Source organism: Nothobranchius furzeri, chromosome 10, assembly GCF_043380555.1.
Source record: "Nothobranchius furzeri strain GRZ-AD chromosome 10, NfurGRZ-RIMD1, whole genome shotgun sequence".
In the NCBI taxonomy this organism is placed as follows: domain Eukaryota; kingdom Metazoa; phylum Chordata; class Actinopteri; order Cyprinodontiformes; family Nothobranchiidae; genus Nothobranchius; species Nothobranchius furzeri.
The window spans coordinates 43,166,966-43,180,751 of NC_091750.1; the positions used below are offsets into that span (position 1 = coordinate 43,166,966).

The 13,786-nt window shown below is 41.0% G+C and overlaps 2 protein-coding genes across 2 annotated transcripts; one reads left to right on the forward strand and one right to left on the reverse strand.

Annotated features, from left to right (window-relative positions):
• Positions 1-6,730: 6,730 nt before the first annotated feature.
• LOC139072203 (P2X purinoceptor 7-like) lies at positions 6,731-9,810 on the forward strand. The gene is made up of 4 exons (XM_070555660.1): positions 6,731-7,743; positions 7,816-7,882; positions 8,009-8,160; positions 8,225-9,810. The coding sequence occupies exons 1-4, from the start codon at positions 7,529-7,531 to the stop codon at positions 8,382-8,384; spliced, it is 594 nt and encodes a 197-aa protein (XP_070411761.1). The 5' UTR covers positions 6,731-7,528; the 3' UTR covers positions 8,385-9,810.
• Positions 9,811-10,304: 494 nt separating this feature from the next.
• On the reverse strand, positions 10,305-12,754 carry LOC129152410 (uncharacterized). The gene is made up of 8 exons (XM_054730460.2): positions 12,634-12,754; positions 11,922-12,018; positions 11,600-11,780; positions 11,250-11,526; positions 10,992-11,169; positions 10,838-10,914; positions 10,572-10,758; positions 10,305-10,492 (listed from the first exon to the last, which is right to left on the reverse strand). The coding sequence occupies exons 4-8, from the start codon at positions 11,331-11,333 to the stop codon at positions 10,305-10,307; spliced, it is 714 nt and encodes a 237-aa protein (XP_054586435.2). The 5' UTR covers positions 11,334-11,526; positions 11,600-11,780; positions 11,922-12,018; positions 12,634-12,754.
• Between the last annotated feature and the right edge of the window lie 1,032 nt (positions 12,755-13,786).

Consider the following 13,786-nt stretch of genomic DNA (forward strand, 5'->3'; position numbering starts at 1 on the left):
CTTCGTCTTGAGGGTTATCATCAGTTTTAGGCATTATTCTTTTACGTTGGACAAACTTGTCGTCGTGAAGACACGTTGGATGCCTCCGTTGACATTTTTCACATGTGCTTCTTTTATCACACCTTTTCGAAAGATGTCCACCTTTCAAACATCCAAAACACAGCCTTTCAGCTTGTGCAAACTTGACGCGCTCTTGGACAGGTTTTTCTCTGAACTTGAAACATTTATCAAGTGTGTGACCCCTTTTCTTACAGAAAAAGCAAATTACAGCATTCACGTGACCTGAGGGGGTTGAGTGGTTCGAATTTACTGTTGTTTTTGCTTGAATGACTTGGTTACGTAACTGTTTTGGTTTACTTGTTTCCAAATCCTTCAGGGCTTGCATTGAAACTATGGGATCACATGCCAAGTCAGCTTCAGTGGATACAAAATCCACAAATGAGTAAAATTGTGGATACTGTCCACTACTAATTTTTCTCATTTCCATGGCTGCACGATTCCATCTTGTCGTCAACCAGTCTGGAAGTTTCAGCAAGAGTTTCTGAATTTCCATACAGTCATTGAGAACATGTAAGGACTGTATCTGTGACATTGCAGCTTCACAACTTCTAAGGAAATCTGCAAAATCTCTAAGCTCATTTCCATCCTTTGAGCTTATTTTAGGCCAACTGTGAAGCTTGTCTCTAAAACATTTTCCCATGATGAACAGGTCTCCAAAGCGCTTTTCCAACACTTCCCAAGCTGCATCGTATGCTGCATCTGTGCCCACTAGGAGAAATCCTTCAACTGCTCTCTTTGTGGGTCCACCAAGGTACTTCCTGAGATAGTAGAGTCTTTCATTCTTTGGAATGTTTTTCCTGTCAATCAAGGTTTCAAATGACAACTGCCAGTCTTTGAATTTTTAGAGGATCACCAGTAAACAGTGTAGGTTCTGGAGTTGGCAGACGGTTAGCGCTTATTGCTTGAGCTAGAACGCCAACTAGATCCAGATTCGATTGTGGCTGATTTGCAGCAGCAGGAACTTGTATGGCTTGAGGGATAAATGGTAGACTTGATGCTTTGAGTGGTTGGCTAATGGTCACCTGAAATGGTACACCAGGATTTCGTTGAGATTGGTTTATGACTGTAGGAACGTTTGGAACAAATGCAGGGCTTGTAGCATCTTGGAGATGAGCTGCAGTTTGAACTTGAGAGGGAACGTTTAATGGGATGCGTATAGCTTGGGTTACACTCTCTGCTTTAATGCTCTGTGATGAGCTCTGACTTCCAGAAACACTCTCAGCTTCATCATAAACCTTTACTCTAGCCTTTGCAGCATTTAACCTTTTAACTTCATCCAAGCGTTTAATCTTTCTACGCTGCTCTTCTATTTCTTGCAGCCTTTCAAAGTGCTCATGTTCCAACTTCTGTAGCTTGGCTGCTTCCGTCTCCTGTTCTTCCATTACTACTAATATCTCCTAAGATGCAGCTGCCTCTGCTTCAGCTTCCATTCTTTTGATAGGTTGTGAGCCTGAGTGGTCTGAACCATGTTTAGACCGATGGGATTTTGACCCTGATTTAGTCCTTTCAGATCCTAAGCATGACCCAAAGTCTGGCCATGGCTCTTCATCACCTTCTGTGAATTCCTCCCGTAGCTGCTTTTCAGCTCTTTCCAAAATGAATCCAGAAAGTGATGTGCGTGCATCTACTTAGCGTCGTACATCTGCATCTGGAGTTATGTGCCTTATTTGTTCGTAAATGGTTTGAACATCTTTGCAGGTAGCCCTTATGTTGTTAATCAGCTCCTGTAATTCACTCTCTGGCGCTTCTTTCCTTAATAACACTATGCTCAATCTCGCTTCATATCTCCACTTTTAAAAAACAACTGCGCATTTGTGTTTGAGACCTTTAAGCTTCTCCTCTTGAAGCTCTTTACCCTTTTCAGTGAGTGTTCTTACTCTTTCACTCCTGCGAACAGTCTGCCTTTCTGCAGCTTGCTGAGTACCATCTTCTCCTTCAGTAAATGCTCCAGCTTCATCTTCATGATCTTTGTCGGCCATCTTGTGAGTCGAGTCAAATGTCAGTCAATTCTCTGTATCTGAATTTCAAAATACTCTTTAACAATAAATAACCTTTAAGTAACAATGACCTTCACTCAACACAGATGTACTCCTACTTAAACAACCATGTAAGCGTATTTCCGTTTGACCTTAAACAAATTGCACAAGGCACTTTAACAACAATGTTTTCCTTTTGTGATATTGTAGAAATTACAAACCATTGACAAATGTGCTATAGAAGCTTAATGTGGTTCTTTAAACTTGACTTAATTACCACCCTTCTTTCACATTTAGCACTGTCCTTTGTTAATTTCCACCATACAACAATTAAGTAACATTATTGCTGTGGTCAGCAGCGGTGAGCTTATGTAATGGCGCCCTCTTGTGGCGCGCCACGGTACCGGCATTTACTGCCGTTGCCGTTGGCTTCTCACCGGCTCAAGCTGGACGAGTTTTCACTGTTACTCCGAATTCAGTACAATTAGTCTTCCTGTTTCTCGAGTAATTGGCAGCGCAGGTGCTGCAGATGGCTCAGACAAAGCGGTTTCCCTGTTTCTCGAGTAATTGGCAGCGCAGGTGCTGCAGTTGGCTCAGACAAAGCGGTTCTCGTGCTTCTTCATGCACATACAAGTCTCATCTCACATCTCACATCAAATCTCACGGTAACTTGGTGAGGAAGATACCACTTGTTCCAAAAGAAAACACAGATTTACAATACAAATAAATATTTATATATTTTAACTTCTGGAACTAAATATGAGTATTTGTATGACACTTACATCAATTTTAAGTGTATTGTTTTGTATTCCTCTAACACATGAAGAACCTCAACATTTCATATACTAAAACTTTGTTTTAAGATGAACATTTTAGACACAGATATTTTTTTGGTAACGTATTCAGTGTCAGGAAGAATCTAACAAAAATAATAATAAGAATGTGGTTGTAAATGTCTACATTACAACCTCTAAATGTTGGGTAAGAACTTTTCGGAACAAACATGACAGTCTAGCTTGGACAGTGCTACTTCTCACAAAAACTTTTCCACTCTGCCATGGCTTTTTTGTATGAGCCTGTGGTGTCTTGCTCATGGATATTGTCCTTTAAAACTTCAGTCTGAATGACAGACAGAAGGGTTGCCACACACTTTGGATAAGTGAGATGCAGGGTGTAGTTTACAACAAAAATGCCCCTAGTGGTAGAAAACCTGCATTACAGGGTTGATACAACCCCGCGAAAATCGATACAATTTCGCGCCTCCTGACACAAGCAGGCAGAAGTTCATCATCCGGCCTTTCTTTGAGTTCCAGCTTCCAGGGAGGAGGAAGGATGGAAAGACCTACAATTCAGAGGTAAGAATCTTTATTTAAAATGTGCTGATGTAGTTGTTATAAAACTGTATTTCTGGCAAAGACCCCAAAACATTAGGAAAAATAATGCTTTACATTTTGTCTGTTTATCAAAATGTATCTGAACACCGGTCCATTTGGCTAAATTCCTCAGCAACCTGATTCGGACTGTGATCTGGTCCAAATCAGGTAGACGCTGTTGATACCGTACAGACAGCTGTAATTAAAACCGGAACCTACGCTCCTCCCTCCCACTCGGCTGGAGTTTCCCCGCCGTTGCTAGTTCTGGAGCTAGAAAGGTAACATATTTCAGTCTGGTTTGCTAGTGGTAGCATCGGCGCTACACTCCCGCTCCCCCCTCCCACTCGGCTGGAGTTTCCCCGCCGTTGCTAGTTCTGGAGCTAGAAAGGTAACATTTTCCAGTCTGGTTTGCTACTGCTAGCATCGGCGCTACACTCCCGCTTCACCATCCTCTCGGCTGAAAATTCTCCTTTGCTTCCCTTGTGTTCATGTCGAACGTACCAGCATGGGTATTGCCATACTCCTCCACCCTATTACCCTCCACCCTCCCGTCAATAGTAGCGTCAGTGGTTATAGCGATCGCTGAACCCCTGCTTCTAATTCTCGTCTGATTCCTGCTCTGTCAAGTTCGGGTGTAGAAGCAGCGCTTATTAGAACTGCATCCTCCTGCCCGGTCATCGGAAATTCTCCTTTTCCTGCTTGGCCCTGGTCCAAGAGGTAAGTTAATCATGGAGAATGGTTTATTTTGTCTTTCATTAACTAGATGAATGCTTTTAAAGGTGTGGAAAACTGAAAAACAATTTCTAATGATTATTTATGCTTCGGCTGATGGTTTCTCCCTCTGGTTGGTCTCTGCTCTCTGAGGCGTGCAGCAAACTCATAACTTTATGGTTTTGATCCATCAGAAGTAGAATTATAAACATTTAAAGTTTCCTCTGTGTCAGAGCTGCATTAGTGTCCATAGGTTTCTCTGGATTAAGCTAACAGGACTCCCTCAGCTGAAGCCACTTGGTTTGGCAAAAAAATAGCAAAAAAAAAAAAAAAAAAACGTTTTCACAAAAATGACTCTAAAAACCTAAATAATATATGTTCGTGTAAAAAATGTTTAAATTAGTTTCTATTATGTGTCTAAACATGGGAGTCTCTAACCTGCAATTTGCTCTTTAAACTCGTAGACAGTGAGCTGCACAAGTGTGGAGCAAGTGTGCAGTTTTATCACTGTGCACAAGTTTAGGCTCAATCCACCTAAAATAATAAGGGGGTTAGGAATATTTTAGAAGATCTGAAGCCCTCTTAAAATGGACCTAACAACATGGTGGGCTTCATGTGAAAGTGAGAATGTTGTTGAAAAAAATTTAAACTGGGCATAAACATCCGCTCATGAGGCAGAAAAGAGGATAATTCTGTGAACTGAAAAATAGATTTTACTGCAGCTCTGATTTTTTTAATGCATGAACTTTCACCTCTATCATCTGTCTATTTATCTGTGTGTCAGTTCTTAACTGTCTTGTCTATTAATTTATCTGTCTGTCTGTCTCAGGATTATGGCAAGCTGTTCGGATCACTAATCACCCACTTTTGAACATGTTCAAGTATTTAACAGTGTCTAAATTGCCGTTCTTAAACTTAAAATGCAGAAAACAGCGGCGAAAATCCCTTCTGAACGCTGTATTTAATGCTGTCTTCATGGAGTTGTAAAAATGTTTTTTATTCTGGTCATTGAATGCCGCATTGAGGCACTTCTAACGTGTCCTCAGAACCGTGCAAAAGACGTTACTTTTGACAACAGAAAACACCGCTTTTTACGGCGTTCTGTGACTTTTCTGATGGCATAAAAGACGCCATTTTACTTTTGATTGTGCAAGCCGTTCCCAAATGTTTTCTCAGCCACTTTTTGTCAACTGCGATAGCCCAATCCATGAAAAAAAAATACCGACAGCACTAGTTCATCCTAGATGCTATTTCCTGCTTTCCTGAAGATGCTACTTTATGCTGCAATTCACCAAAATTACCTCATCTGTAGTATTGATTGTTTCATTGACATGCGTTAAACATAATGCCCAGAAAAAATGTTTTTTACGATACCATGAAGATGGAGTAAAATACAGCATTCTGAAGGGATTTTCGCCGCTGTTTTCTGCGTTGTAAGTTTAAAAATGGCAATTTAGACACCGATAAATACCTGAACGTGTTCAAAAGTGGGCGATTAGTGAGCCAAAAAGTGTGCAGGGGTGGACCTTTAAAGTACCCGAGCGCCAATGGCGCTACATTTTCTCGTCGGGCGGTAAACAATTGATGACTTACTGGCCGGGTGGCGCCCAAGCCTTGTTTGTCATTTACACACAGGCTTTCACCTACATCATGGTCGCGCCCTGTAGGAAGCCGCCATTTTCGTTTCGCGCACATGAACCTGTGGGACTCTATTCACATACTGAATGTACTGCACTTGTACGTGTCATGTGAACTCTAAGTTTACTATAAAAGACGGAGTGGAACCACACTAGAAACACACAAGCATGCAGGAAGATGGCGCCACCACAGGGATGGGATTTCTTGATGAAACCTCTGGCAAAACGCTTTAAAACTGGTGAGGAGAAGCGAGACCGTTCGAAACGGTATGAAGTAGAGAAGCGTGTGCGTAGGTGCAATGATTCTTGACGGTTTAAAGAAGACGGGAGGCGCAGAGAATGGCTCGAGTTCAGCAAATCGGAGGAGGTGATGTACTGCGTTGTATGCCGGAAGTATGCAACGACAAAATCGAGTTTTGTTGAGGGAACAAACAAATTCAAACTTGAATACGTTATTATGTTTGTGAATGTGTACAAAATAAAGGTTTATTACATTTAAAACGGTTCAGTTGCTATTTTGACTCGTTTGGCAGCTGACCTGCGGGGCCGGTAAATTTTGAGTTACCGGCCCAGCTGGCCGGTTGGTTTTGAAGTTAATGTCCACCCCTGACAAGTCTCTAAATAAAGTAAAAATTTCCAGTGCAGATTGGAGACAACCCATAGAAGCACTGATTTGATCTCATTTGAGAGAAAATAGAACAGGTTAGCTGCACCTAATTAATAAAATTACTAACAAACTCAGGAATCTTTCTTTGCTTCACTGTTCTGGTGCTGAGAATATCACCTATGCAGATCAAAGGAGATCCACAGATAAATGCACCTCTTATTTATTATTTGGAGACTACATTTACTGCAGCTGGCAGAGGCAGAGATTTTTTCTATTGATACACGGAATTTACAGAATCATTTTAAATTTTTATAGAGGAAGACTGCAGGAGGGAGCGGTAAAATACAGGAAGTCCCCAGCAAAAACAAGAAACTACGAGTCTGATGAAACCCGCTGGTTTTCCATCAGGCAGTCACGGGGCAGCTCCAACGACCCAGTGGCTGTGCTGGGTCAATGTTATCGAGCTCAGTCCGGTGTCGGTACAGGATCTGCTCGGGTACAAGATCGGCTCGGGGTCCGTCGACTGCCGATGACGTCTAAGTAGTTGATTGGCTGATCATGAACCTTACGGAAATACGTAATCACGTTATGTTATCACGTTACGTTGGTCCAGGCAAATCTTTCTGTTGGAAAGATGGACAACTTTTACAAAGAAATCCATCATTACCTCTTTGAAAATACACTTTTAGCATAGAGCTGCATGTATATTGGGGCTGAACGATTAACTGCATGTGCAATTAAATTGCGATGTGACAAAAGGAGATTTTCTCATCGCAAAGGCTGCAATGTGGCAGCGAGTGGTTAGCACAATGCTAATATACATGGAAAAACCCATAGGAATGCTAATGCTAATATCGCCGATTACATTATTACAAACGATGAATTAGAAATTGTGCCAAATGATTACATTTGGAGTCGAATAGAAAGTAAAACTACCATCAATCAAATAATTTCAGACAGGTATTTTAGTAAAGCCAGAAAACTTTTAACTCCAGAGTTTTTGCTAGCAGCTATGAGCGTAACTGAAAGTAGTGGTAACAGCCTCCTCAGAGTCTTACTCCACCCACATTTCATATTTGAAAAATGCGGCCCAAAGAGGCGTTTCCTGTAAGACCGAGAAGGCGGAGCTACGGCCGTGATTGACATACTGAAATTTAAATACAGATGGCGACGGAGAGCGACACTAGCTCAGAGCAGTCATTCGAGGTGGAGGACTTTTCCCCACCTTCTTCCCCAGAGGATAGGGAGGAGGGCTTATTGGGGGAAGCAAGCGGTCCTGAACCGTATCTTTTTGAGCCACTAGCTCGTGAGTTGTCAGAGGCCCCTGGAGTCGAGCCAGCAGGAGTATCAAGGCATCGAATGGGTCCAGTCTCTGAGTGGTAAGTAGCTTTTAGCCACAGCTAGCTATATTTAGCTTAGCTAAAAGTAATATTGTATGACTGCCTCGACAGGTGCACCTGCGGCCACTGCACATCATTGTCTGCCAGAGAAAATGTGTGCTGCAGAGAAACGCCCAAGGTATAAAAATAAAAGTACCCCACCATGAGAAAAGCATTCTGTAATGTACACATTTGTTACACAATCACTAACATCATACTAATATTGAACTCTTATAGCCCTGATATCAGTTGTTCTTTGTCATAGGTAATGCTCAGGTGTCAGCAGGTGGGTGTAACCTCCTGCATAACAGAGCATCCTGGTTTTGAGGCTGTTGCTCTGAATCCCTACGTGTTGCAGGCAGTTTATGGCACCTTTCTGCAACTCTATGGGGAGATGCAGGAGACTACGCTCAACAGGTAAGACAACTGTCAAATTACTTTTTTTATGAATACTTTATAACTCATACCACCTCTTTCTCAGCTGTTACAGACATCTGGCGTACCGGAATGTGGTCAGGTGGTGTTGGGGTTACCTGGGACAGCACGTTCGTGTTGTGATCCCGTCATGCGCTGTCTCCAGAATAAGGCAGGAGTTCCCAGAAGACGGTGCATACAAAGGATTCCTCCCTCCTCTGAACTAATATATATTTTTTTGATTAAATAAATGTTATAATATATATTTCCTGTATTGATTCCTGTCCATAAAAAGCTGCATAAATCACAAAACGGTAAATGCACTTCTTTACACTTTGACATTATTTATATATACACACATATAGCCACATACTTTCAAATGAGCTCTTACAACAGTAAGGTTCTAATTCGGGGTTAATTAATGCTGCTGTAACAAGTGAGTTTACACCCTGTGTGATTAATGAAGTCTATTCTAGAGCAGGTTCAATTAGGTAAAAATGAATGATAATAAATGTGATATATGTATTTATACACATCAAAATATCAATATAATTGTATTTAAAAAGACACAATTGCGCTTTAAAGATAACATTTATTATAGCTACTACTAAGACAATGTTAGATAACAATCTGATCATAACTTTCAAGATTTTTGACAAAACTCTAAACCACAAGCAGAGATTCTGGAGCCATGTGAGGAGAGGTTGGGCCAACAGTGATGTTTCATAGGTTCCTTAGACTGGAGGTAGCTTTCACTGTGATGACAAACGTGGAGATGGATCCCGGGAGCACAGGTTTTTCTGTTACAAGATCAGGAGGCTCTAAGGAAAAAGTAATATTAGTATGACTAGTATGACTTACAAAAGCAAGACTGGTGAGTTTTGCTATGTTACATACGGCCAAGATTTTCAAGTTGTATGGGAGCCACAGAGCAGAAAGGTTGTAGAGATCAATAGACATCTGGGAGGTGGACAGCATGAGTCACGAGTGGATGAGCATAAAGATCCATAATGACGACAGGTAACTCCTCTGTCGTACAGTGGTGTGCAGCCTGGCTGAGGAGGAGAAAAGGAGAAACCACACAGAGTAGAGTACTAACTAATAATTACAATCTCCTGTGTAGCTCACCTGACGTGCACTTTAAAACCTGGACCTGTGCCTGCTCACAGCATCCCGTTTATCTGGTCTTTGGAACTGGGCACAGAGCGGTTCTGGAACCGTAATTTTGTCCGAGTACTCCTGATATGGGAGAGGATCCACCACCACAGAGTCGAACAGCAGGTCCATAAGCTTGTGCACATATACTGGAAAAGGGTTTTCAGTATTACAATAGCTCTCCATGACCATCATTTTGGTTTTATCATACAATATATGACATACATGAGGTTGGATTGGTCTTCAGGGCTCTCACTGTGTAGTCTCCATGTTTGTACTTTGGGTACACTACAGCATATCTCAGCTCACCAGTTGCTGTTGCTGCATGTGAGCGTGCTGCATTTTCATTATAGTGCATTGCAGCAATTTGTAATCTGAAATAATCAAATAAACAAACCATGTAGATTTGAGGCAAAATTCTACATTTCATGCTAAAATTTGAACAATTAGAGGCATTAATTTGAACATTTGTTGTATTCATTACCTAGACAGCATTCCTTTGAAGGAGAAGACTTGACTTTTTGGAGTAAATCTGATGATGAGACTGTGGAAAGCCTCCAAGGTGGATGTGTGGTACTGAGGGCTTATCTTCTCTACGTCCTTCACAAACCGTGGAGCTAACAGAATGGCAGTGAGCTTCTCACATGATGCTGTGCCTACGTAGAAAATGTTAATTACAAAAATTACAATTTGATCAACTTTAGAATGTTGCTATTATTTCCATTGAGAAAAAGTTACCCATAGCTGACATTTTTAGATGACAAATGTATGAAAGAGTGACTAATAGTGCTGTAGACAGGTGTGGTCATTACTTACGGCATTTTAGTACATATTATGTCAATTATGGCTGTTCTGCCTAAAACCATGAGTTGTGTGGCGCACTCTTGTGGTTAAATTTCTGCACAGCATTTTATTCTTAGTAATTAATTGCTGTTGGCCAAATGGTGGTGTGTGACCTTAGCAGCCACATGTGATGTCTGTTACTCACATGCTCAAAAAATATTTGTGCTGTGCACATTTTGGATGTGGTTGGCAACTGAAGTCCACTTTGCAACTGCCTCCTGTCCTGAGGAGGAACTGGATGCTGACCAGTAGAGGTGGTTCACCACACTTTGCTTCCACAGTCTCACATCCTGGGTCGTCTTTCTCTTCCCCAGCTCTTCGATTTTCTTACCAATTCCTGGAGAGCCAAATAGACCCACATTTAAAATAGAAAAAAAAATCCTGTAATATTCACTATATACATCCCCAAAGATTACCTTTTCCCATGTGCCAGGGGTCAAAGTAGTGACTGATTTCCTTTTTTTCCTCCCTCAAATACTTCTGCACTCCTGTGTGGCGGTCAGTCACGACTTGCTGCACATCGACCCCCCTCTCCAAAAGTGTGCTCAGACTTCTCACAAATCCCTCCTTCTCCATTCGCACACTATTCCCAACTTCATTGCTCTGAAAATAAACATAATTCTCCATTGATCTGTGAATAATTAACCATGAAATGTTTTGGAATCATCAGGTAATGTTGTACCTGTACAAGTTGGATATCAATAACTTTGTTTCTTTTGAGATCCATCATGGTGTAGCTGCCATATTTGGCTGAGTGTCCTTCAAGAAATGCAAGTTATTACTTAATTTACATTTGATAGCAAAGGAATAAAATAAATAAATTTAAAAGTATTCACCAGGTGAATCAGCTCGCATGTAACCACCAAGAGTCACAGGTCCAGATTCAGTTGCCTCCTGGATGATATCAGCTTGCTCTAGCTGCCACTGCCAGCTCACTGTTGGAATTAAGAGCTTTGCCTGATGCCGACAGAATGACTGCTTGGACAGTCCCTGCACATTGAAGGCACCCAGGAACTAAAATATGAAAAGTTACGTCATGAAATGAGAGACGCACAGACCTTATCAAAACTAACCTAAACAGTTTTGGCCTATACCTTAGAAATCTGGCTAAATGATGATCCTGTGAAAAGGACAGCAGCACAGAGCTGGAGGTTTCCTGCTGGGATGCTGTTCACCATGGGCTGACTGGACCACTCATTGTAGTGCTCACAGCATGAACACCGTTGTGTCACACGGAGCAGTGTGCCGACTGTTGTCGTGTTCACAACACAACGACCGGTACAAACGGGACACCTTCTGAACAGCCCCAGCAACTGTTTCTCATAAACAATGTACTTCTTGTCCTTTTGTGGATGGACCTCAGTGAAAGAGCTGTATAGAACACATACATTTATATATATGGTCATAACTAAAAAATTCTAAAATGTTATAATTTTTTTTTTACCTTGAACAGTTCACTGAGCTTGCACTGTCATTGAGGTGGAAGCTGGGATCAACAACAGACACCTCATATCGTGGTCTTTTCAGGGGTGTGGACGCAGCTCTGGGACTTTGTGGAAGATGAATTTCCGTCACGGTCCCTGTGTCACAAGACACACTGCGGCTGGGAGCTCTAAACTGTGTGGCTATGTAAAATACAAAGAAGCAGCACATTTATAAATGTTTAAAATAGCATAAAATCACGTGTAACAATAATCTGTAAAACAAATTAAAACTAGAAGGTAATAATAAAATGTTTACATAGAAGATTATTAAAAATAATTCACCTTTGCTACGTCGATAAGGCTTTACATGAGCCTGGACAAGTGCATTTTTGCAGATTACTAAATCAGTCTGACAGCCAACGTCTTGGGTAGATTTAGCCTGAAACAAAAAATAGAAGCACATTGTTGTTGGAGTTTATAAAGTCATATAATATACAAAAGAAACTGTCCAATATATATATATATATATATATATATATATATATATATATATATATATATATATATATATATATATATATATATATAGGCGCTTTATAACATTCCTAGTGTGTGATCGTTATTATAACGTCAAAGTCAGTCACATATGATGTGAAGAACCTGAAATGCGACCTCCTGAACAGAATTCCTCACAGAACCGGGTTAGGCTTTGGTGTAAAGCTGGATTTCACGCTGTAATGATGTCTGTCAACTAGTGCTGCGTTAGAGCCACTGTTGCTGAATTACCGACTGACACAAAAACAACCCGAATTTTCTCCGAGCCTGACAGAAATAGTCAAGTGGACCTTTTTTGTCGGCCAGGGCTTTGAGAAATGTTCCGATTCGCCGCTGATTCTAACCTTACATCCCGTTCCACATTTTGTGAACTTGACAAATTAGCCCGAAGGCAGTGCAGGCTGATATTAGCTAAATGGAGTGAACCACGTCTCTCAAACTTTGCATTTAGGTAGGAAATTGTCTTTAGAAGATGTTAACTTTTATTTAGCTTACTCACCTCAGACTGGAGCCCGCCATGGTGGGGGAGCAGAGTCGGTGGGCTGCATCTAATTCGTGGAAGAGCCACGGTGGGCACGGCCTCCCTCTTCAAACGGAGACGTGCAGAATAACCCAGTTCAAACTCCGTCATGTTGGCGAAGGAATCGCGGGTAAAATGCTGGTTGCAGACTACAGCACCAGGCGGGAGCTGACTGTTTTCCAGTACACCGATTGCGCGCAACCACTGGCGCCTAATTTCTAAGTCCAGTGGAAAGGAGTGCAACCCCACAGAGCTACCACAACCAACTACACTACACCTTTTAACCATACTAACACGATATGGAACACTAAACCTGAATTACTTTCCTAATAAAACTAACAGCTAAACACTAACTAAACTACAATATCTAACAGCCAAGCTAACACTAAATAAGTATGTATAACACTAAAAGCTATGCTAAAGACTAGAATATGCTAATGATATATGCTAACGATATGGAACACTAAACCTGAATTACTTTCCTAATAAAACTAACAGCTAAACACTAACTAAACTACAATATCTAACAGCCAAGCTAACACTAAATAAGTATGTATAACACTAAAAGCTATGCTAAAGACTAGAATATGCTAATGATATATGCTAATGCTGAACTACCGCTAACCGTCCTACACTCGCTTGCAAATCCAACTCCCAACTCGCCACAGGGCGTGGCCGAGACTCTCGTTGCTTTATAACTTTGGCACAAGAGCTGCTACGTAGTACTCTACTGGTTTACGTAGTATCTTACTCTTTAGCCATTGGCTAAAATTTATTCAAAATGTGTCAAATTCTGTGTTTTAAGCTGAAGGTGGCGCATTACTGTGGTTTTTAGGCTGAAAAATTAATTTTTAAAGAAAATGCACCAAAATGCTAAAATAATGAATACACACATTTAAAACACTATTAGACACTCATTTATACAGTTCATCAGCAAAAAAAAGTTAATTTAGACGTTACTTGCTCTTGAACTACGCATGGACAACACGTCAAAAACTCTAAACACAAAATACTTCAATAAACGGGACACACTTCTTTTTCTGTAAATTCAATTTCACAGGTGTTGCTAATACCTATGATCCTTCAAGGGATGTGCTCAAAGAGGAGTTCAACATGATGAATAAAATATAGT